The 24,190-nt window shown below is 41.5% G+C and overlaps 1 protein-coding gene across 1 annotated transcript in view; it reads left to right on the forward strand.

The window, feature by feature from the left end:
* AMPH (amphiphysin) overlaps positions 1-14,131 on the forward strand; it is a 169,325-nt gene extending 155,194 nt beyond the window's left edge. The window contains exons 18-22 of the mRNA XM_077811013.1: positions 1,635-1,694; positions 5,456-5,593; positions 7,668-7,934; positions 9,629-9,730; positions 14,024-14,131. Of these exons, the coding sequence (XP_077667139.1) occupies positions 1,635-1,694; positions 5,456-5,593; positions 7,668-7,934; positions 9,629-9,730; positions 14,024-14,131 (675 nt within the window). The remainder of the gene's footprint in view (positions 1-1,634; positions 1,695-5,455; positions 5,594-7,667; positions 7,935-9,628; positions 9,731-14,023) is intronic.
* The last annotated feature ends 10,059 nt before the right edge of the window (positions 14,132-24,190 follow it).

A 24,190-nucleotide genomic window follows, 5' to 3' on the forward strand; every position in this document is an offset into this window, starting at 1 on the left:
TAGGTAAAAAAAAATTCAAGAAGTCAGCTTTGGTAGCTTCAAAGGAGAATTAATAATAGTTATATAACACTAATTTTAACAGGATAAAGCTGTGAGAGGTTTCCATGGTAACGCTGCCGATAGCAATTGACTTGCCCTGGCATCTGGACATGTTTAGGGCTTATGATGTGACTGCAGGCAATACTAGAAGATTAAATTAAAAACATGATTGATATGAAGTTCAGAAATAACTCAGCATCCTTTTGTTAGGGGAAAAAAAATACAACCATTTCCAATTAAATTTGTGCAATTCTGGAGTGACAGTTACAGGCTTGTGAAGGTTGCTAATTGAGACTCTGTCCACGTTATTATGTGGAAACTATTTTCAGCTATGGCTGTAGCCAAACAACTGTAACATGCTTTGTGTTCATACACATTACTGTTGCAGACTGGGTTACCCCCCACATTCAGAAAGCATGCTAAAATTTTGCTAAGAGGGTAGATTTTATAGCCTGTCTTTAAATAATCCCTGTCCACAGCTGCATCTACCTTGGTGTTAAAACTCTGCTTGCTACAGTAGAACCAGAAAACAGCTAGGAAATGGTTGTCCAGAAAAGTTCTGGAAGAAATGTACTTGTCGTCTGTTTTCCAGCAGGTCTTGCAGTTAGTACAGTTTTACTCCTCCTGTCTAGAGGGCCTTAGTGTTAAGTCCCAGCTACACTGAAGAAAATACCAGGTATGGGGAGCCAGTTACATCATAGTAGTTCTTTAATTCAATTAAAACCTAACACATCTGAGTACCTTATGCAAAGATCTGAGGCCCCTATTCAGCAGAGCACTTGATCACATTCTTAACTTTAGGCATGTGTTTGAGGCCCATTGAATCAGGCCTTAAAGTAGGTTGTGGGTATGTCTACACTAGAAACAATACAGCACCATGGCTACAGATGCGCCGCTGTGGTGTGGACAATTACTACAGCAATGGAAGAGGTTCTTCTGAGAGGCTTAATTATGTTTTAGAGGGGCATGACATTTTTCACAGCCCTAAGCAATGTAGTTAAGCCAACCCAACTGTAGAGTAGACCAGTCCTTGGTTAATTTGGAAAAACAATATATTCTGTGGCACAACATCTTTCTGCACAGTTCACTTAAATGAATCACTGTCCACATCAAAAAAAGTCTTTTCATTTTTGAGACATTCCAAGAGGAAAATGTGTTAAATGTTGTTGGGGTACACGGCGGGGACAGGACAGTTGTAGCCAGCTTTAGGAAAAGCTCAACAGTACTCCCGGGAAGGTACTTATCAAAAACTTTTCAAAGCTAACATTACCGTGAGAATAACCATAAAAAGTTAATAATGGAGCTCTCCAAATTCCTAGCGTGGTGGTGGTGGTGATTGATGATGAAGAGGGAGGAAAGGATTAATTTTCTTAGTTCTTAGACCATGCTGACTTGTTGCTCTGATGCTGTGTTATAATAAGAATGGCTTGTTTTGCCAGACAATATCTGAATTAGTTTCCATATATTATATGCCATTAGACTTCAGCTATTAATTTTGTTGCATCCAGTACATGCCCTGCTTCCATTACATTTTATTAATGCATACTTTTCTGTTGCTAAAAACTCTAGTGTGCTGACCATATTTCCTTTTTAAGCAGGAGACTGTCACAACAGGTGAAAAGGAGACAGCTGGGATTGCTGAGGAGGAGAGTGAGGTAAATATGAACAGCCGTAGGAGGGTATATGTTCTTTAATATATCAAGAAAAGTGTCACAAAGTTGTGTGCATTGGTTTTTTGTTTCTGTGTTATGAATATGTTGGCCAATAGAATATGTGCTAGCTAGAACATCTCTCAATTCAATGGAGACCTATTTTAGAACCTATCTGTTGCAGTCGTATACTATCATAAATATTTTCGGACAGGGAAGAATGTGGTTATGTGGTAGAAGGTGATATGATGTTGTTTCTATCGACATTCAGAATGAACAGAAAATATACTGCCATGGAGTCTGAAAGACTTTAACACTTCCTGTGGATTTGTTTGTCTGGGCTCCGAACAGTGTCTTTAAAAAAAAAAAAAAAAAAAAAAAAAAGCTTTCATTCATCATTCCATTTTTCTAGCATGCTAAGCCCTAAACTGAAACAGAAGTTAGAATATAATTATCTTACAACTTTATTTTCTAAAGCACAAATTGGGCATTTCATTAGATATGATTAAAATCAAATTAAAAACAACTTAAAAGTTCAATGACCTATTGAATTTCTCTTTAAGACCAGGTACCCTCTGATCGACTGTTTTAGGTTATGTTCTCATATGGGTGAGAGAACATATACTATTTATTCTGGATCTTTGTTTACTAAAGTGCAACCTTCACAATGCATTTTAAATTATGGTGAAAGTAACACGAGATTTTCAGCACTAGAGACTGGAAATTAAATTCAGAAATAGGAAAAAGGATTGAAAAATAAGGAAACCGTGAACTCCGGTAACTCCTCAATTTGGGTCCAATCCTGCAAGGTGCTAACTACTTCTCTTTTTATAAGTTTTCAAGCTCTGGTATGTAAGTATTTGCTAAAATATCATAGACCAATTCACTACTCATTCTGGTTTTGGATGATTGTAACTCCAATGGGCCAAATTCTCCTTAGTTATACTGGTGTAAATTTGGAGTAAATCTACTACTGTCAGTAAAGTTACTCCAAATTTATGCCAGGGTAATTGAGGATAGAATTTGGTTCATTGACTTCATGAAAGTTGCTACTGCTTTATATTGGCGTGAATGGAGAACCAGGCCCTGCAGTGTAATGCTGATTTTTTTTTTTTTCCATTTAAACAGAAAATTATAGACCCGATTCACCAGTGCTTATTCCAATTTCACACCAGCGTAGCTGCATTGAAATCAGTGGAGTTACACAGGCATGACACTGGAGTAATATAGTGGTCAATCAAGCCTTACTTTTCTAAATCTGAGGGTTGAAATAGTATCTAATACACCACCATCTTTCTTCTAGAGCAATTGGCTTGTCACTCTTGATATGTCTGTTTCAGCAGCTTGCATCCAAGAAATCCTTTACTGTCCATAAAGTGCGAGCTGACTGTCTTCCAAATATAACTGTTCATCGAGCTCGCTAGTATAGTGTATATGTAAACTCAACCTCTCTTGCATGGCACATTCACCTGTCACACACATGCATCAGTTTTTAAAAATCTCATATTTAAAATGGCAATATTCAATGTATAACAGCTGCCAAACTCTATCCATCGAGTCTTGTATCCTGCCTTCAGCAGAAGGTGGTATGTGATGCTTGAGAGAGACCCACACACTCACCATTATTTGTTTAGCCAATTGTGCAGTTCCGTATATGGGAAATCCATCCAGACCTCCGCAGGCAATGGATTTATTCCCTAAAGCATGAGCTTCGGTTCCCCATAGCATTATATTAGCTTGCTTAGCTACAATTATAATTAATGATCATAAAAATTATCCAGTCCCTTTTTAAATCCAGCCATTGGGACCAATCTTAAGTTAGTGAAAACTGGCGTGCACTATTCAGGTCAAACATTGTGGACTAGATCCTATTAACTCATAGACTTCCCCTAGCAGTAAATACCTTGGGCCGTGTTTCTCCTCTTACTTACACCTCTTTTGTATACAGGAGGGTTTGTTTACAATATGAAATCAGGTAGCATATGTAAATATAAAAGTACCTGTATGATTCACCACTGCTATCTAGGGTGAAGTCGTGGTCCTGGTGAAGTAAATGGGAATTTTGCCATTGACTTAAATAGATTAGAATTTCATCCTAAATAGCTATGGGGCTAATCCAAGATTTTGAGATATGATAGAAAGAAATGGCTTCATTTTTGCCACTTACCCTTGTAATATCGGCAAAACCCCATATTTATGATTTTCTTTCCTTTCTTGTTATAGTCTGTCACAAGAATGAATTATCATACCATTTTGATGCATGCTGTACATATGGTGACTTATGACAAGGGGCTGTCAGAGTCTGACCGTTTCAGTGTACTGTATTTTAGGACTGATATTTGTAAAATTAGAACATGCTTCCTTCATGGATCATGGACTGCACAAATCCAATAAATAGAAACAAAGTGTTGATTCTGATCACATCAGATAATAGGATCAATTTCTGTAGCATTTTGTTAGAAGCATAGTGTATAAAGCAATCTAATATGCACTGCTTCCCCCATCTCTCCTCCATGAGCTTCTTTCTGGGTTTTTACAACTACTGTTTGTTTAAATCTCTTATTGGAGCAAGACTGCTGAAATCGGTAGTACAATGAAGTCCTGACCTGAAGACTTTACTCAGAAATCCTGTGACATTTGCTGGTATAATTTGATCTGGCTACCCATTAAAGCAGTGTATACTTGATTCTGTGTCGAATGCAATTAAAAAGTCTCTAAAATATATTGTGTGAATTTATAGCTTTTCTTTTCCTCTGTATTAAAAAAAAAAATGTTTACCAGTCTCATTAAGAGTTCGTGATGGCAGAGACCAATGCAATGTCCAGCAACTCAGATAGGATGTGATCAACCTCATCTATGAAGCAGATATCTGATCTGAGGCAACAAGCGTTATCAGACTCTTAGCCACCAAAGCCAATTCTGTTAAATGCAACTTGTTAGATGCAGTGGTGGAGGGGAAAGTGATTCATTTTTACCCCCAATTTCACTATTGCATGATAATCAGAAATACCATAATGAAGCTGGTTGGATTTAGAGTAGGAGTTTTCCATTTGCCCAGCCCCCAAAGTAGATGACACTAGCTGGGGAGGGGATGTGGCCAGGGCAGCCATTCATTATGTTCCATGGACAACCTCCACTGCTGGTTTCCTATAGAGCCACAGCCCTGTTGCAAGTGGCCCTTCTCTAGCAGAACCTATTTGTAAAGTGCAGTGCAGACCTATTCTGCTCTCTCCTCAAGGCAAATCCTCCAGCAATGCGGCTTTAAGGCAAATGAACCCTCAAACTCTGCTCTAAAACTTTTTTTTTATTGTGGAGTGTGTTCTATATCTGTGCTCAGTAAGGAGCCATCCCAATATGCAGCAGGATGCCTTTAATCCATTTTTCTTTTAGCTAATGCCTTAGGAAACCCTCCCTGAAGAAGTAACTTTTGTTACTAAATATACTAAGGAAGCATCATAACAGGTTTTTCCCACCTTTTATCATAAGGTGCAGAATAGTATCTAATGGCATGATTCTTTTTGTATTTACTTTAATACAGAGACACTCCACTGAAATCAGTGGCATTACCCTGGTATAAAACCAGTGTGGGATCATAATAAAGTCCACTGCATTGTCTAATGGATCTAAATAAGCGAACTGATGCCAGTTCACCTATCTACCTACCTAAAGACTGGAGCTCTTTAAAGTGGCCTGGGTGCAGTTGGTGAATAGCTGTTGTCCAGAATGATGGATGTGCCTGAACTGTTTCCATTTTCTGTTGGCTGTAGATGGTAGCTATAACTGAAGATGCTGGTGCAGTAGAAAATGCTGTTGTAACTCAAGCCAGTGAAGCTACTGCTGCATCTGAAACGTCTGATGAAGGTGACAAACTTAAAACAGAAGAGAAGGAAGCAGAGGTGGCTCAAGTAAGATGCTTTCTGAAGCACTACACAAGAAAATATTGGACTGTTCATGTCTCCTGGCCTGAGTTACCACAACACCCCTTCTCAGGAGAGCGGTGACTTATCTGTCTATATTGGCCCCCATTCTGTTTTAAGTGACACTGGTATGAAGTAGCACCATAACTTCAGTGGAGCGATGCCAATTTATACCAGCTGGGAATCTGGCCCAGTATACACAAAATAATTTCTGATGACTCTACAATTGATAGATACTCTCAGATGTGTTCTGGGGTTTTTAACAGGCTCAATTAATCTTAAAGATAAGCAGAAGCTATTTCATTCCATTAGCTATAAATCTGGAGAGCAGTGGCTTGTTAAACAGAGCTTTGATTCTCTTCAAATGTGTTTTTTATCTAACTGCTCTTCCCCCCCCCCCCCCATAATGATAAATAAGATCAAGTGCACTGGTGTTCAGAGATGCTGAGCACATGTAATTCCCCTTGAAGTCAATACGAGTGGTGAGTGCTTAACAGGGGAGATTTTCAGAGGCACAAAGGGTAGCAAAGGCCTAACTCCCACTGATTTCCATTTGGAGTTCAGTACCTTTGTGCCTCTGAAAATCCCCTCCCCTCCTCCCCCTGTCCTCCCCCTCCGGCACTGCTGAAAGTCAGGCCTTGAATCTCATGTAACTCTAGAAGCCATAAATTGCAAGGATACTCTAGTGTGTGGTCAGGCTGGCTTTCAGCTTTCTAGCAGCTGGAGACCAAAGAAAAGACCCCAAGTGGTACTCTGGCACTCTAGAGATCAAGGACTTCATGTCATGATTACCTTAGGCTCTTCATATCCATTTGTTTCAGTCACCCTCCTGTTGTCTCAAGCTCTTCAGGTTGTGGATTGCTTTTTGTTATGTGCTTATGCAATGCCTCACACAATGAAGCTGGGGCCCCAGGTGCTACCACAGTACAAATAATAATAATCAGAACAGTCCCTGACCCATCAATAAAAATTCTCTCTCTCTCTGAAGGGTTTGGGGGTATTTTTGACCCAGACTATATAAAATAAGCAATAGTTTGATAGACCTGATCATCCTCCATTCTACCTGCTTCCTCATGGGGGGGATGGGAGAGGAGGTACAGATTGAGATTTGGGAAATGGGGAACTCATTTACACAACCTCTCCCACACCCACATGTTAATGAACAATGCTACAGAATTGGGGGAGAGGTATTTCCCTTGAGCACCAGGCTGAATTGGATATGTTGGCCAGGTGAATAGCTAGCCAATGCGGCCTTTAGAGGGTTGCATGCCCCAGACAGCTGCCTAAAATACTGTCTGAATAGGGCTCTTATGATTGTAATGAGCTTCACATGGTCTCTTCTCTCATTTATGCTGGTGTAAATCAGGAGAAATTTTAATTGGCATTTAAACTATTGCAAGTGAATATAGCGTGCCTGATTTCGATCTCTCACAAAGTTTACACTAGTGTTACTCCACTGATGTAAGTGGAGTTACTGCTGATTTAGGGCAGTGTTATGGCCTGATCCAAAGCACTCTGAAGTTAGTGGAAGTACTCCCATTAATTTCACTGGAAGTTGGACAGGAGCCTAAGTGAAAACAGAACAGGGTGTAGAATGTTTTATCTGCTATGATGACAGTTCTAATCCATGGGGAGTAAGAGAGAGAATTGACATGGGGAGGAATGGAGACCGGCAGTCACAAATTGGGAGGATATTATCTTCTAGATGCACTAGCATAGCTCTTCTCAATGAGAAGATCAGCTGTGGATGAGAGGAAAATACATCCGTATTTTCTCTCATAAACAGAAAAGCAAATAAAGTAAGTTTTGTTCCATACTTTTTAGAAGTAAAACAATGAGGAGTCCTTGTGGCATCTTAGACACTAACAAATTTATTTGGGCATAAGCTTTTGTGGGCTATAGCTCACTTCATCAGCTGTATGGAGTGAAAAATACAGTAGGCAGGTATACATACACAGCACATGAAAAGATGGGAGTTGCCTTACCAAGTAGGGGGTCAGTGCTAACGAGGCCAATTAATCACTCTCAAAACATTTCTCTCTTTGTTTTTTTTTTTCCCCAGGAGAAAGTCAGCAGCATCCCTTCACTAGTAATAGAGCCAGCATCAAACAACGAAGGGGAGGGAGAGGAACACGAAGTCCTAGTGAATGAATCCAAAGCTGTTGTGGAAGACGTTGGCGCTCAGGGCATTGAAAGTGATGCCAGTGAAACTTCCCAGGTTGTAAGTGAGCAGAAAACCATTGAGGAAACCCAAACTACATCCTCTGAAGAACAGCCTGTGTCAGGAGATGATGCAGCCCATGGAATGCCACCTGGCTTTCTCTTTAAGGTTTACTTGAGTATTTAGTCACTCTTATTTTAAACATTCCTTTAAACCTAGCATCAAGTGTAAGTAAGTATATCCAAGGGCACAGGTTATTTAGGCTGATGGCTGTGTGGTTAAATAGCAAAAATGTCAAGCTATTTTTCCTTGAATTTTTTTTTCTACATAAAGGGGGAAATAAAACTTGTACTGTTCTTTATGTGGAAACATGATCCATGTAGAAGTATGGCATTCAATCAAATGTGCAAGTACACTAATCTAATCAGAGCAGTGAAAATATTTTAATATGTTGGGAGAATTTCTATGGCCTGCATTATGCAGCAGATTAGACTAGATCAAAATGTTCCTTTCTGGCCTGAAAATCTATCAGTACAAGCATGGTCCCATTGAAATCCAATGAAACTTTTGCAATTGACTTCAATGCAACCAAGATTCCACATATTATTAGAGTATCTTTTAAAGTGATCATGTTGTAAAGCATTGTAGTTCAGTGAACAGGTCTGAGAAATTCTGCCCTAAGTGTGTGTTGGCTCCTAAGAACCTTTGTGTTTCTTGGTTCCCAGGTACCTGATATTTCTTATTTCAGAATGATTGACTAGTAGGTAAGCTGAACGAAGATGAATGACGTTCATGTGCTCTGTATTATAATTTGGATAGTTCAGTCTAACTAGTCCCACAACAAGCCATGGTTATGCCCAGTTATTTTGGATTGTTTTTTTCTGTTCTCATACACAAATATTCTTTGCAAACTTTAAAAGTAACAGGTCAGAGTGAGACATGTCATGTGACTATGACTTAAGACACACTGATAGTGTGCCTCTATTTTTTCACCAAACTCTTGTGAGTTAAGGGAGAATGCACAGCTACCATTCCGGCCTTTGCCGCAGTGATGCCATGGGATTAGTTGCCATCAAGGAAACTAGAACAGGGTATCTGTTTATGGAGATGGAATTATTTAGTTAAGTGGACCGTTTAGCTCTGCGAACAGATTATCTCATCAATAATTACTAGATGAAGTGAGAAATATCATAGCCCTAATTTACCAGCAAACGAGTGCTTCCCGGTCCACACAGCAGGATTCCTATTACCCACACCTTTAATTTACCACTGGAATTATACCATTTTCCTCACTATTATTTACAGGGAGGATTGCTTCAGGAAGATAATTCCTTCAGGAATAAGATCAAAACCCCAGAACCACAGATATCATTAGGGCATCAGCATTACTCTAACTCCATACTCAGTTTGCCTAAGATAGGTTGGCCAAATGCTTTCACCCTTCCTCGGGAAAGCCTCCAATTATGCCAGTCTTTGAATAAGGACAACAGGATTTGTCCAAGCAGCAGTACTTATGGGATGTTGCAGCATCACCGATCCTCCAGATCCCTGTGAGTTGAGGGTACCCACCTGTCATTGAAGGAATGAGTGAATAATTAAATTCATATTTAATAAGTGAATTTCTTCATGGAAGAGAATAAAAAACATGGAATTAACAAACATATCAAACAAAAAAATGAAGTGTATGTGTAATGATATCAGTTGAAAGAGGCAATGCCATGGCAGTGTGTTTGAGAGTTTGAAAGCACAGTACAGCTGCACATTGTTAAATGTGAGTTGTGAAAGAGAGAATTTGTTTCTACTTAATTTTTCTTACTACTTTCCCTAGATGATGTCCTCATGTTTTGTATTCTTTTCTTCAGGTTGAAGCTCTACATGATTTTGAGGCAGCTAATACTGATGAGCTTAACTTAAAACGAGGAGATACTGTACTAGTAATCCCTTCTGAGGCCACAGATGACCAGGTAAACAACCGAGGAACCATTTCTTTTGCTATTTTTCTTTTCCTGGAGATATTTCTAACCGTCTAGAGTTAATAAGAAATGTAGTCATTTAAAATGGCACTGTTAGAACATATTAAGACTAAAATGGTCTTCATACTTCATTTTCATCTAAGAGTAAAAGGCAATGTTGATTATAACCTGGAAATGCAGTAGATGTATTGATAGCATGATTTAACCTTCATTATGGACCAACATTCTTCTAGATTTCATTTGGCTGCTTTAAATCATGGTTTTACTTCTCTCTCACACACAGTAGATGCATACAAACAGTGCATTAAGTCACTGTAAATCTTGTTTTAACATTGCAGCAAAATCGTTGTCTAGTGTCTGGAGCTTATACATATAGATTGGAACAGATCAAATCAATACAAATTAAGCCATAGAGTATTTTGCTTACAAATTGTGTAACCCTACAACCAAATTGTGTAGTAACTCTGTAGCTTTAACTCTGCCCTCTGGAAGTCTAAATCTCCTATAGTATTGGTTCTGGAAATATCAACTTCTACTAATCCTGCAGTTCCCTACCCAGGCAAAAGATCTGGCAGCTTCAGCCAAACCTCCAGTGGTATTAGCTGTGGAGGACCAGGCCCCCAAAAGTGTTCAGGTTGTTGGCAACAGAGCTTTAATTTTGCTGGAACACAGAAAGATGTTTTAATTTCATTTAAATTTTAAACATTTGCAATAATAAAATAAAATGGTTTTTAAATAGAAGATACAATTTTATACGCTAAATAAAATGCCTATTGAAGTCAATGGAAAGACTCCCAAAGGATAAGCCCAAAAGAGATCATAGCTCCAGATCACAATTTGATTTGAACAAAAAGCAGTCTTCAGCTTTGCTTAAAACATGGATCTACCCTCCCCCCTTCTTCCATAGGCAGTGGAGAAATGATTTTACCTTTTCAAAGGGTTCAAGGAAGGTACTGCACCTATTTTACCAAGCTTCTTCTTGTTGGTTAGTTCCCCATTGGTAGGGGAAGATATGAAGAACATGCCTCTATTTCTGTCATTTCGAGGCCTGATCCTGCAAGTACGTAGTGCTGGGAATATTCCTTACCACCCTAAATAATCCTATTGTCTTCTATGGGACTATTCAGAATGCTAAGCACTGTTCCTGACAGCATGTGTTTGCAACATTCAGTCCTTGTAATATTCCTTTTAAGCAGTGCTAATGTTATCAGCTGATCTCTTGCTTTAATATATGAGCAGGATATCTTATCTGTTTTACATTTCTAGTATACTGTACTGGATACTTTTTCAGCATGACCCTACACTCTTCTTATAAAGCTAGATTGTGCTATCCTGATTCAAGTTGAGTAGTACTTTATTCCATGTGTAGTCCCATTTATTTCAATGGCATTATTCACAGAGTAAGGTGCTAAATGTGAGGATGACAGAATCCGTCTCAAAGCTACTTAAGCCCTTAGCTTCCATTGAAGTCAATGGAAGTTGGGCACTCAAATACTTCTGAAGCTCTGGGCTATATGCCTTAGCTCTTTTTTCTTGGAGTATTAAATGTAAACTTAATATTTTTTTCTGGGTTAATCTAGAAAGGTATATTATTCTCTTGTTGTTTTCATGTAAATCCTATTAGCATTAATTGGAGTAAATTGTGTGTATTGATGGAGAAAATAGACTTTTTTATATATTCATGTTTCTGAATTCAGTTAACATCTATTATTATTCAGTGCACATTTGCCCTTCATGTTTATCATCATCATTAAACTTAATATAATACCACAACATACCCTAGTGAAGGACAAAAAAGATTGAGTTTTTTCTTTTTTTTTCTTCTCAGCTGTTCATTTTTCTTCCTTCAAAAGTGGCCTGTCTAAAGCCATATTTCTTGTATATTTGGTAGTATCGATTCATAGTTTCAGAACATACCAAACAAGAACACTTTGTGCTTGTTTGATCCTGGTGACTCCATTTTTTCTAATATACTTGAGTTGAATTGATTAAGATTAGTTCTAGTCAGCACCTGTCCCTAGCAGAATCTGCCGCCTCCTATGATCAGGAAGCTGTCATTTACTACTGCCCCTTCTGTCTCAATCATGCCACGTGCTTGAAAGATATTTTCTCAGTTAAATTTACCGTGGTTTATTTCACTGCCAGTCTAAAATGTTGTCATCCTTACCTGCTTCAGTGGTACTCAATCCTGATTAATTAGAAAGTCATTTCACCACTGACTAAAAGCTTCAGAAAGCCATTAAATAATCACAATTTGATGTAATTTTGTATTGTGTTGAAGTTCTATCAAAAGCATTCAACCTCTACATGTACATGATAAAATAATCACAATGCAATGGCAGGAGTTTCCACCATGTCTCATTATTTTGTGACTGTCTGGATCATATTTCTGAAAAACAGCCTCTAATTTGGGACCTACACTACTATGGATTCAGTTAAGTGTGCCCACCATTCTGCAAGTGTAGTCACTTGTGGGCAAAAATGGTTAAATTTAAATGGCCAGGATACAGACACTTGCATATGCAGATCAGGCACCTCAATCCCTTTGTGGATCTAGCTCTAAATCTTAAAGTTCAGATGTTAGAGCGATTTGGTGGACTTGCTCAAAGACTGCCAGAGTGCGTATCTAGCGGATTGGGCTCCCTACAAAACACAGTAGGAGGATATTGTCCTCTTATAGCCCATAGCCCGGTGATGAGCATAGTCCAACACAATATGGGAAGAGTCATGTTTAGATCTCACCTGTCCCTATCTGAGGTGGAGCAGGGAGTTGAAGCCACATCTCCCACCTAAAGCCAGTGGTTGAGGTACTTAGTCACTCTCTGGCCCAATGAGTATTTTATTTATACAAAGTGAAACCGTAGAGACAGAGAACCCTGCCCCAGAATATCCCATAGCCTAGGGGTAAAGGCACTCTCTCGGGAGGTGGGAGACCTGGATTCAAGTTCCTACTCCAAATCGGGCACAGTGGGGATTTGACCCTAGGTCTCCCACATCCTGGGTGAGGTCACTCACCACTGAGCTAGGATATAAGAGACCACCTCTGCTCTCTTTTTATTTTGTGAAAGCATGCACAGCTACGCTGCTGTAGTGATTCTAGTGTAGACTAGCCCGTAGTCCCTTGTTAGGAGTAGGGCTTAGGCCACACACCCCTCCTTGGCATTTCCTACTGGCTGGCTTAGGCAAATCAGCATGCTGGTGTTTGTAAATCCCATTCCTAGGTGTCAGGCTCTCCTCATTCATTATATAGGAAGGCTGGGTGCTTTACTAGGGGCTGTGGATTCCACTAGGCAGAAGGATGCCTAAAGTTAGACACTGCAATTCTGTGTCATCTGTGCAGGTCTCACTGCTATAGTCTAATGTGCAACAACAACAGTGTAGTTGCAAAGTTATAGGGTAGTTGAAGACACTGAAAATTTAGCCTACTATCTCTTCCCACCCCCACCCCCACCTATTTTTGTCTCTTTTGTGAAAGCTGGGACAGGTCTCAACGTTTCCCTGCTATTTGCTTAGCAATCTCTGCTGCCCTAAATTATAGCAGCAGTTCAATGTACTGTATTTCATGGGCCTGTTAGTGGTCAATTGAACTGCTTCATGTTAGCTCACCATGTGAACACTGCAGCTCAGGGGGCTAGGCCAAGTCTCCACTGGAGCTGCAACATCCACACTGCTATTTTTAACATGCTAGCTAGAGTATGATGTATATAAAGTATGATGTCTACCCAGGCTGGGAGGCTCACTCCCAGCTGCAGCGCTGACCTAGCCAAAAAGATTTGGAGCTGAGAGCAGAGGATATATTTTGAAACACATTGAATGAATTTTATTCTAAGCAGGGCAGGTTAGCACCACAGCAAGTTAAGTTTCCCCAACGCCAGCCCCTGTGAGACCCTGCTTTTCAGTTACTTAACTGCCAAACTATAATAATTTGGTGTGAAGTTTTCAGTGCCAGGTGTCTGCCTCAGCCTGGATATTTGGAAAAGTTTCAAGTAATGGTTTTGGAATCTTAGAGGTACTTTAACAGGGAAGAGCCAGGACCTGTTGCCATCACCCACTTCCACTACAGGAACCACAGTGAACTATCCTGCATAAAAAGGGGAGAATTTAGGGTGATTGGAAAGGAAAAAACCTGTAATTTTCTCTAGCTTGTTGGGGTTAGAAGGTTCTCCCCCACCCCAAACACCCCTAATATTACACAGTATGAATTTTAAAAGGACCTCACCACATCCTCCCACTTTGCACCTGTAAAATGCTGTCTGCCTATAAATTCTCCCTTTTACCTTGCAGGAGGCTGGATGGCTGACAGGCATTAAAGAATCTGATTGGCTGCAGTACAGAGATGCAGTAACCTATAAGGGACTTTTCCCAGAGAACTTCACAAAGCCCTTGGAGTAGTTCTCAGCTCAGGCATAACAGTGTTATAAGAAGTTCAGTTGGTAGGTTTTTAAATCTCTTTGAAACACAGGAATCCACTTTTGTAGTTAAACTGCTAATGGTTTACAGACTGGTGCCAGACAAAGCTTGGTGAAACATATCAAATGAGCATGAATGCAAACAGTTAAGCTAGCCTCGTCTGAAGCAGTATATGAAAAAATGTATTAAGAGAAATGTCCTTCTTTGTTCACACGTATGTGGCAACAGGTTTGTTTGTGCTTTGTCGGAGCTATGGTGATCCTGTATTTGATCCTTTCCCATGAAATCTAAAATTAGCCTCCTCACTACAAGAACCTTAACTTCTCTGCACTAAGTGTATTGTATTGAGTTGCTGCACTACAGAAGATTTTATTAGTAATCCTTTAGTAATGAGGTCAAATTATTAAATTATGTGTTTAAAAAAATGAACTGCTGCAAAGGTTTTCAATGTTATTTTTGAACATATATACACATATATGCTTGTGTGTATATAAGTGCATACAGATACATATGCATTAACACGTTACCCTCCATTGTAGTTCTTTGACTCTGTAGTATCACTGATAGATGCATTGCTCTTACCAGGTCTGGCATTACAGTCAATAGCTTTGTTCCAAAACAAAGCTAGCTGCTCCATTGCCAAAACATTATACAGTATCTGTGTTTGTAATGTGAAATTTTCATTCTGAGATGAACAATTATTACTATCACGTTCAAAGCTGCTAAAACATTGGAAGGCATGGCTCAGTCTCCTCTATTTCTAGCTGCAATAGTTTGAGATTGTGTGGATGGAGTGGTTATAATGCTAATCTATACTTTAATTGGCTGAATTATGAAAACAAAAAATATCTGAGGACAAAAACAAACAATATATTTTCACTAGATGTATTTATGCAGCACACCTTCACAGATCCTTTTAAAATAAGGTATATAATGTATCATGTATCAAGAAGTCATATGTAAACTATTATGTTTTTCAGTGTTGTGTCATTCAAAATAAACCTTTGATCCAAAAGAAGCTGTTTTTGAGAGTGTTTTTTGAAGTTTGGTTAAATTGGAATGAATATAATCCTACCAGTTACTCTCCCTTCCACCCCCACCCCAAAAGATACTCAGCACAACAGATACCCACCCATATGTATGAGTTCTAGCACAAACCATCTCATACCTGCTCTTCAAACAGAATGAATTTTTCTTAGCGCTCTAACCCCCAATTAGTTTCTGACCACAAGAGAAGGAGCTTACCTGGGATTTGGTTAACGCACAACTGCAGTTCACATTTTCTATTCTGCATCCTTTGTCCATTTACTGTACTTTGAATCCAAATCTTGGAAAGAAAAATCTTTCATGAATTGCATTGTTTGTGGGGCTGTGTATCTTTAAGAACATCTAGGATGTTCCTCGAGTTCTTTTTCTTGACGCCTGGTTCCACATCCATTAGTGGACTTGCTAGGACTTTTGATCTTGTAGCTCCCACAGGCCTAGAAGTCCTTGTCTTTGAGTGATCCAGAATACAGGATTTCATTTGGGAACCAAAACTGTTCCTCCGTTTTGGTCTGGTGCAGTAGACCCCGAATTCTGCTTCCACAAGTTTGAGGTGGTCAATGAGACCCAGTGTTGCTGGTGTATGTCACAGATTTGATGTCCTTATGCCCCACATTGCTTTAAATGGTGTTTGACATCTACATTTCATTAATTTTCTGTAAAACAGTAAAAACAAAACAACCCCCCCGCCCCCGCATTAAAGGGAGCATCCTCACCTCTTTCCTAGAACCACGGTTGTCCTCATCTCCTGACAGCAAGGAGACTGAGGACTCCAGGCCCTGTTGCTTCAGAACAGTAGAGGAGATAAGAGGCAGGAGGACATAGTGATCAGCTGAATGTCTTAATTTAACCAATGCTGACTGTACTTTGTACACTTGATGCCTTGGGGGTGCTAAGTGCATCTGAGACTGTCCCATGCCATTGGTGCTGGTCTCACTGCCATTGGTATCTGGTATGCAGCCTACACAAGAATTTACACAGAGCACATATATATTAAAACGGGAAAGCTCTGATCTAGAGTAAACAGCCATCATGGATACTTTTGCCCCACATAAATACTATGTGACTATTTTCTTCATGTTGCAATTTTGCCTCCCTTTTTAAAAGAAAAATGGCAGTTCATAAGTCAACAGGATACCAGAAATAATAAGACCCACTAATAATGACTCTAGTATCCACATATGGATTATGTGCTGCAGGTTACTGCAAGTGTGGCTGATATGTCATGGGGGAACTCCTCCTGCTCGAGTAGAGCCTTTTCCAATCTAAATCAATGCAGTACATGGGCTGCTGGCAGCCAGAGTTACAGGTGCAGAGGAAGGTTTCAGGTGCCTGCCTGAAGCGTGTCAGCCTCTGACAAGTCTAATTTCAGATTAGCCCTGCCAGAGGCAGATGAAGGGGCATCCAACTATCTGCGCACTATTACTGCTTGCGGTCACCCAGGAAGGATTCAGAAGGTCTGGAGTAAAATCTGTCCAATAGCGGAGTCCATCACCATTTTCTCTCCCTGACAGGGAAAAAGGTAGGGAGACATGGAAGGTGGTAACATGTGTGCTGCAGTATATAAAAGGCCCTTTAGATGCAGACAGGGGTTGCAGTAGAGGGAAGGGAGAAATTAGAATGAGGGGGAATTTTTTTATTGGGGAGGGAAGGGGTTCCAGTAGCCAGCTTTGAAGGTTTAAAGGAGAAAAGTTACTTACCTTATAGTAACTTGAGTTCTTCTAGATGTTTTGTCCCTGTGGGTGCTCTGCTGTGGGATGGTATGTGCCTGTGGGGTCTCAAGTGGAGAGTGCAAAGCAGTGTCCGCAAGCCAGTGCCTGCACAGAGTAGCACTTCTTGCCTCCAAGTAAGGACATAACGGAGGTGTAAACCCACCGCTACTCACTTCCTTCTCAACTGCAAAGCAGACCCTACACAGCTGAGAAGGAGGAGAGCAGGAGGAGCACCCATAGCAACAGAACATCTTTAATGAACTCAAGTTACTGTAAAGTAAATAACCTCTCCTCCTCCGTCAGTATATGTTTCTATGGGTGCTCCATCATAGGAAACTCCCAAGCAGTAACGCAGTGAGGAGGAGGGTGCTGGGACACCAAAAACAGCATCATCCCTGGAAGCAGGTAAGATGGCATAGTGCTTGGCAAAAGTATGAAGGGAAGGCCAATTTGCGGCCCTACAAATTTATGTTATTGGGTCATCCTTCAGTAGAGCTGTAGATGTGTACTGAGCTCGAGTGAAATGTGTTTTTTTTTTCTCTCTCTCTGAGGGGGCTGCATCCCACTAGATTCATGGCAAGTTAAGATGGCAACTCGAAACCCACCTTTTGAAGTCTGAGTGGAAATGGGTTGTTCCTTCATCCTCTTCTCAAATGATACAAATAGCCTAGGAGAGGCCCAGAAGGTCTTAGTAGGGCCCTCAGCTTCTACCTTGACAGATCTGACATCTAGCATATGTAGACTGGCCTCTAAGAGGTATGAGGTTTTGGGTAGAACTCTGGCAGGCAAATCTTTTCATTAATGTGGTATCCTAAAGAGAAGTTCAGGAGAAAGAGAGAATGGGGTGCAGTGTTACTTTGTCTTTATAAACGGTGGCATAGAATGGGTCAAATGGGAGAGCATAGTGCACTTATGGCTGTCTAGCTGAAGCGATGGCTATGGAGAATGAAGTCTTGAGGGAGAGATGAAGGAGAGATCAGGTAGCCATCAGTTTGAAGGGAGGTTTCCTCTGGGCCTAGAGAACCAAACTGAGGGGCCAGATTCTGTATTGGGGGGCAGGGGGACAAGATTTATAAGCCCTTGAGGAATCTAGCTGAGTAGGGTGGGCAAAGACTGAGAAGTCTTTGATGGGTGAGAGGAAGGTTGTTATAATGGCCAAAATGTACTCTGAGCCAATTGATTGAATTTGCATCTTTAAAGCCAACAGGTAGTACAGGATTTTGGAGAGCAGAACAGCTGAGGCTTGGGAAGAGCAAAGGGAACACCAGGAGTGGAAGCAGCATTTCCACTTTTGAAGGTAAGTTTTGTGAGTACTTGGTTTCCTGTTAAATAGGAGAACTGACTGGACCATATCTGAACAGGTTAGTTCCATGTTCAAGAGCAATCTAGGAACCATGCTCACAGGTTCAAGGAGTAGTTGTGATAGATCAGGGTCCCTGGGTTTTGCAACATGAGCTCCTTCCTGAGAGGCATTGCCACAGAGAGATGTAGGAGATTCGAATACCACACTTGTCTTGACCAAGACAGTGCTAGGAGGATGACAGTCTTTCCTGACGCTATTTGAGTAAGGTCTTGTGGAGTAGAGGTAGAGGCAGGTAAGCCTACAATAGGATATGAGACCCACAGTGTTATGAGGACACTTCCCAATGAGTTGTGGCCATATCCTCCCTTGGAGCAGAAAAGACAGCATTTCACATTGTTGGGAGTGGCAAAGAAGTCTGTTTCTGCTAAGCCCCAAGTCTGGCAAATTCTGTGGAAGATAGAACCATTGAGTTTTTATTTGTGACCCTGAAGGAAGTGTCTGCAATTGTATTCTGGAGATCTGGAAGACAGACAGCTGAGATTTCTATCTAATGGGGAAATGTGCCAGTTCCATAGCCTTAGCAACTCAGCACATAAATACTGGGATCTTGCTCTACCCTGTTGGTTAATACATATATACATACACACACCGATGGAGTGGCCCTGTATTATGTGAAGGAAATGTTGGCACGCGTAAAAAATTGCTCAGCTCCAGAATATTGATATGGAGCATGACCTCTTGTGCAGACCACTTTTCCTTGGAGGTGAGTTCCCCTCCCTTCCCCCATCCCAGAAGAGGAGCATCTGTTGTGAGAATCTTTGAAGATGGGGGAATCTGAGAATGGGTTCTCACACAGACCTTCAGTGGCTCCTTCCACCACCAGAGAGAGTCCAGAATTTTGAAGTACTGTGATGCTGGTGGAGAGACTGTCTGTCTGGGGTGTACACATCTGAGGTGCAGTCTCACGTGAGGCATGATGAACGTGGAGGCTGACGTGGACAAGTTTTAGACCGGTTCTTGCAGTTGTTTGCAGGCCATGTTGCATTGTTGAGATTAGACTGAACAGAGTGGAGAATATAATCTCTTTGGGGAGATTGGTAGTTAGGCAGTCTAAAGTGACTCTGATGAAGTCTATTCTTTGGACTGGGGTCAATGTAGACTTCTTACAAGTGATATAAAGGTCCAGAGACTGAAACAGACCTACAGCCCTGGAGGTTGCTGACTGGACCTCTAGAGGTGATTGACCCTTGAGAAGCCAATTGTTCAGGCAGGGAATAATGCTATGCCCTACTGTTGAAAAAGGGCAACCAATGCTGAGAGAAGAACCTAGAAGCAGCTGTAAACTGGAAAGGAAAGACTCGGTACTCAATGTTCTGAGTCTAATTTGAAGTGTAAGAAATGTTTGTGGGATTGGTAGATAACTATATGAAAGTAGGCATCCTGGAGATCAAGGGTGGTGAACCAGTCTCCCAGATCTAGGGATGAAATTAGTGAAGTGCTGGGAAAGGATAGAGGTGTTCAATCATCAATCTAAGAAACCTGGTCCCCATCCTCTGCCCCTCATCAGAAGTAGGAAATAGTTGGAGTAGAACTCTCTTCCAACAAATTCTGGGAGAAACTCTCTCCTACTCTTGGGGGTGATTGAGAGATTGGAAGAGGGACAGGGCAGGGGTGTGGGAGGGGAGATCATGTGGAAGGGGATAGAGTATTCCATGTCAATCACCTCCAGCCATTCTAGTTTCATCCCTAGATCTGGGAGACTGGTTCATTGCCCTTGACACCTAATTTCATCTAGCCATCCACCCATCCCACAAATATAATTGGTGTGCAGGGAGGAAGTGGGATAGCCGATTTCCAAAAGAGGGTTGGATGGAATTGTTCAGCACATGATCCCGAGAGGGAGGTTTCTTGAGGCCCTCAACTAAGAAGTCAAAACTGTTTCTTTAAAAGGGAGGTGCAACTGATGTCAGAAAAGGGGAGCATCCCCTTCTATAGCACATCTAGATCGCCTACTCTGAAATTCCAAAGGTCTGGGAAAAGGCTGTTGGGGTTGTACTGGAACGGCCTAGATTGTGGTGATGTTTGAGACCTAAACTGTCTCTTTGTTTCAAGAATGTAAATTCCCAGCAACCATAAGGTAGCTCTTAAGTCCTTCAGAGTGTGGAGGGGGCAGTCTGTGTCAGAGCTAGGGGCCTTCAAAGGGAAAGCCTTCTAGAGAACCCTGCATCTCTCTGAGGAGAGCGGAAGACTGGAGCCTGGATGCTCTCTACCCAATCATGGCTGTTTCTGCAGCCTCAAGGACAGCTCAGAGGGAGGTTCTGGATACCACCTGACCCTCCTGAAATGAAGGCCTGAAATTGTTCCCTCTGGTTGTGTAGCAGATGTTCACTAAAATGCGTGAACTTGGGACGTGTGTTGAAGTCAAACTACCAAGCCCTGTTGGCGAAATGTATCACGCGAAAAAGGAGAGCTACCAAGGAGTAGCTTTTCCTACTCAGGAAATCTAAACAGTGAGACTCCTTATCACAAGGAGAAGGTCTGCAATGTCTATTAATTTCATTAGTTACATCCACCACCAGGGAATTGGGAGTGGAATGGGAAAAGAATTCTCCATTTCCTGAGCCTGTGGAGTGATATTTCAAAAGAGCTTCTTCAGAATACCGGCTCTGCAGGACATGGTGGTAAAGCGCCAAAAGAGAGCCCTGTGCTGAGATCTGAGAGTCTGACTAAGAATCATCCACTGGGCTGAATGGGGCAGCCTCAGATATAGATGAGCAGTGCCAGTGAAGGGTCCTGGTAGAAGATCATAGCACAGGAGACTCCAGTACCTCAGGTATAAATAGGTCTTCCAGGAAAAAAAAATCTGGAGGGTTATGATGTTACCTGGAGTTTTTCTGAACCCAAATCTCTTGGTAACCTTATTCTTTGTGAGGCAGTGTCAGGAAATGAATCAATGCGGACACAGCACATCTGTCTAATAAACCAAACATGAGTACTTTCGCTTAAAGCTTTTCCTTTAGTCAGTCTCAAGCACAAACACACGAGCAACAGCTTAGAGCACCCCAAATCTATAATTACCCAAATCTGGAGTAGTCTTTGAGTGGTCAATGGTAGGTTTCCGGTGACCAGCCTTCTGTCTGCTACCTAGGGTCTTAAGATGAGTCCACAGAAGAGTCCACTCAACCCAGACCTTTTCAGGCTTCTAAGCATTACAACAACATATATATACATTTAAAAAAAACCCCAAAACTGTTAAGCAAGCCACTTCAAGCCATTCATTGTGCAGCTGTATTTCTACATACCAACAAATATATTTAGACTTCCTGTTTTTGAAAGCTGCATGCTTCAGAAATTTTAAAGGAATGCTCAACAGGATGGCAGCAGAGTTTCTTGCATTCAACCCCCTCTACCTGGTTATGCTAAGGCTGCTATAAAGGCCTTATAGCTGCTTTTGGCAATAAGTGTGACTGATATTCCAGTTAGTGGTAGTGGCCTAGGCATACTGCTGGGTTAACAAAATATCCCCTAACAATAGTATCCAGAAGACCAAGTCAGTACCAGGGCCTGGCATTGTGAGATGGTGAGTACAGAACCTGTGAGACTTGTAGTGGAGCTTCTTTAGCCTCAGAGCCCTGCTGTCAGGGAGGTGATGGTACTGGGGCATATGCAGGCAGCCTCTTGGCTCCCTGGGCTGTCTGGTCTAAGACATGTCTGCACTCTGCTTCTTGTGTGGTACTGGAGGCTCAATACCAGGCTCAGACAGAAACTCAGCTGAATCCCTTGATGGACATGGAGACTCCTTAGAGTTGGATTTATGGGGTCATCTATGCCTCCTCTTTGGTGCTCTGTAAAGAGAGAGGCTTCTTCCTCTCAGAAATCCAAGCCTCTGAAGCTTGGGATGTTGAGGATGATATATGGGGCTGTGGGAAGCAGACTCCACTGGGGCTAGCAAATGCTCCATTAGAAGGAGCGTAAGTGTAGCCCAGTGGTTCTCAACCTATTTACCATTGTGGGCTGCATCCAATACTACTTGTAAGGCCCTGAGGATGTCACGTGGCTGCAGCTATGTGCTGATTGGGCCGCAGGTTAAGAACCACTGGTCTAGCCTCTGTCTTTCCTTGACCTGCCTTTAAATCCCATACTGACCTTACGCTTAGACAGGATGGGGGTGTCCCTAAGGCAGACCTTTGATCTTTATTCATAATCAAGAAACCCCCTGCTACTTGTTCTTCTCTCTCTTGCTGACCTTGCAAACTTTTAAATTAGATTCTGGCTTTGCATGCAGATAGGCTTGCATTGTGAGAGACGCAATGCACAATACACACCTGACCAGATAAAGACAGGAGCACCCCCTTCCGAAACAGAATTTGTCAAAGGCTTGACACCTCCTGGTGACCTGCTTTTAACTTCAAGGCTTTAATTTCCAGTATAGATACAGGACTTCTTAACTATTACCCGCACATGCATTTCACAGTGACTAAGCTGATCGGGGCATTACTCGCTGCTAGTAGAGCCCCCACGTGCCTCCCTTTGGTGCACTGTTATGTAGACATCACACCCAGGGGATTCCTATAACCCCCTGTGCCCTCTCTGCCAGTTGGCACTAAGAGGTTCTTGGGTCAGAGCAGGATGTCACCAAGAGTTGTTGAAAGTCTCTGGCCTGACATTCAAAGCCCTCCATATGATTTGCTCTGCCTACTTAAGACATTGCCTCTTTCTGCAACTCAGATGTGTCAGGATAGCCACATTCCACCAGAACACATGCAAGCCTCTTCTTGTTGGCTGATTAATGCTAGAGAGACATTTCACAGAGGCTGGACCTAGATTATGGGGCTCACTACTGCAAGAGTGAAGTATGTCCAGAGGTCTTACTGTGTTTAGAACTGAACACAAAACTCTTTTGACTTCACTTCCCCCCATTAAGCACCCCCAAACTCTCACTTCCACACACCCCACCACAAAAACAATTCTAATCAAACATTAACTCCAACCCACTCAAAAGGAAGTGTTATATCTTTAAAATACTTTGGAGATGCTTAAATACTACAGTGATGGGCACTATTGTGATAAATAGATGAACAGATACATAATGATTTTTGCTTTTCCCTTTAGGAAGTGCAGGCTGTGAATATGAATCTTGTGTGTCTCTGTAGACGGCAAACACTGATTTTTTCAATACGCAATTTCTTCGTACTCAAGCGTGATTATGCAGTCACAGTTTTCTCTGTGGCACTCTCCTGTCTGCAGCTCCATAAATGGACAAAATGTTAAATTTCATGTATCAGTGTACATACACCTGCCCTAGAGTACGCCAGGAAATACTTTCTTATGAAGCTGTACACACTGCAATGACTTTCTGCCAGCTGTAGGTTGGTTAAGAATGACATCCTGCTTTATATTTCTGATGAATGCACAGGCTTGGGTTTGGTGAGTTGCTGCATTTCAGGCTCTGCGTCACTGGAGCACAAACCCATTGTATCTCAATTTTTCTAATGACTTATTTATGCTGGAGCAATAGCACATGCTGAGTCTAGTAACCTTCCATAACAGCGACAATTTCTAAGTCTGAATAAAATGAACCCTTGAAAGACCTAATGGGCCTCCCACTACTGTGCATTGATTATGCACCAGGTGGGCTTGAAAGTATACCTGGCAGGGGAGTAACATATAGTCTAAGATACAGCTACCTAGTACAGTGTATATTTGTATCTGGTCTTCAGCCCTTACCTTTACTTTAATTTTTGTAAATAAATTTGATGTCCATTTGCTTTCCCTCCTCTCCCCAGAGATCAGCTCTGAGGTGGGGGAGGGTAAACTGTTCAGGACACAGACCTGTGCTAATAGGGTTCCACAGCTTCCAGTTCAGAGACATTGATTGCTTGACTGAAGTGCTAATCTTTAAGTACTGAAATCAAAAGGGACTGTTCCTGTGCTTAAAGATGGGCATGAGCTACAGTACCTGGCTGGATCAGGGCCCAAATA

Source organism: Eretmochelys imbricata, chromosome 2 (assembly GCF_965152235.1).
Source record: "Eretmochelys imbricata isolate rEreImb1 chromosome 2, rEreImb1.hap1, whole genome shotgun sequence".
NCBI classification, from domain to species: Eukaryota; Metazoa; Chordata; order Testudines; family Cheloniidae; genus Eretmochelys; species Eretmochelys imbricata.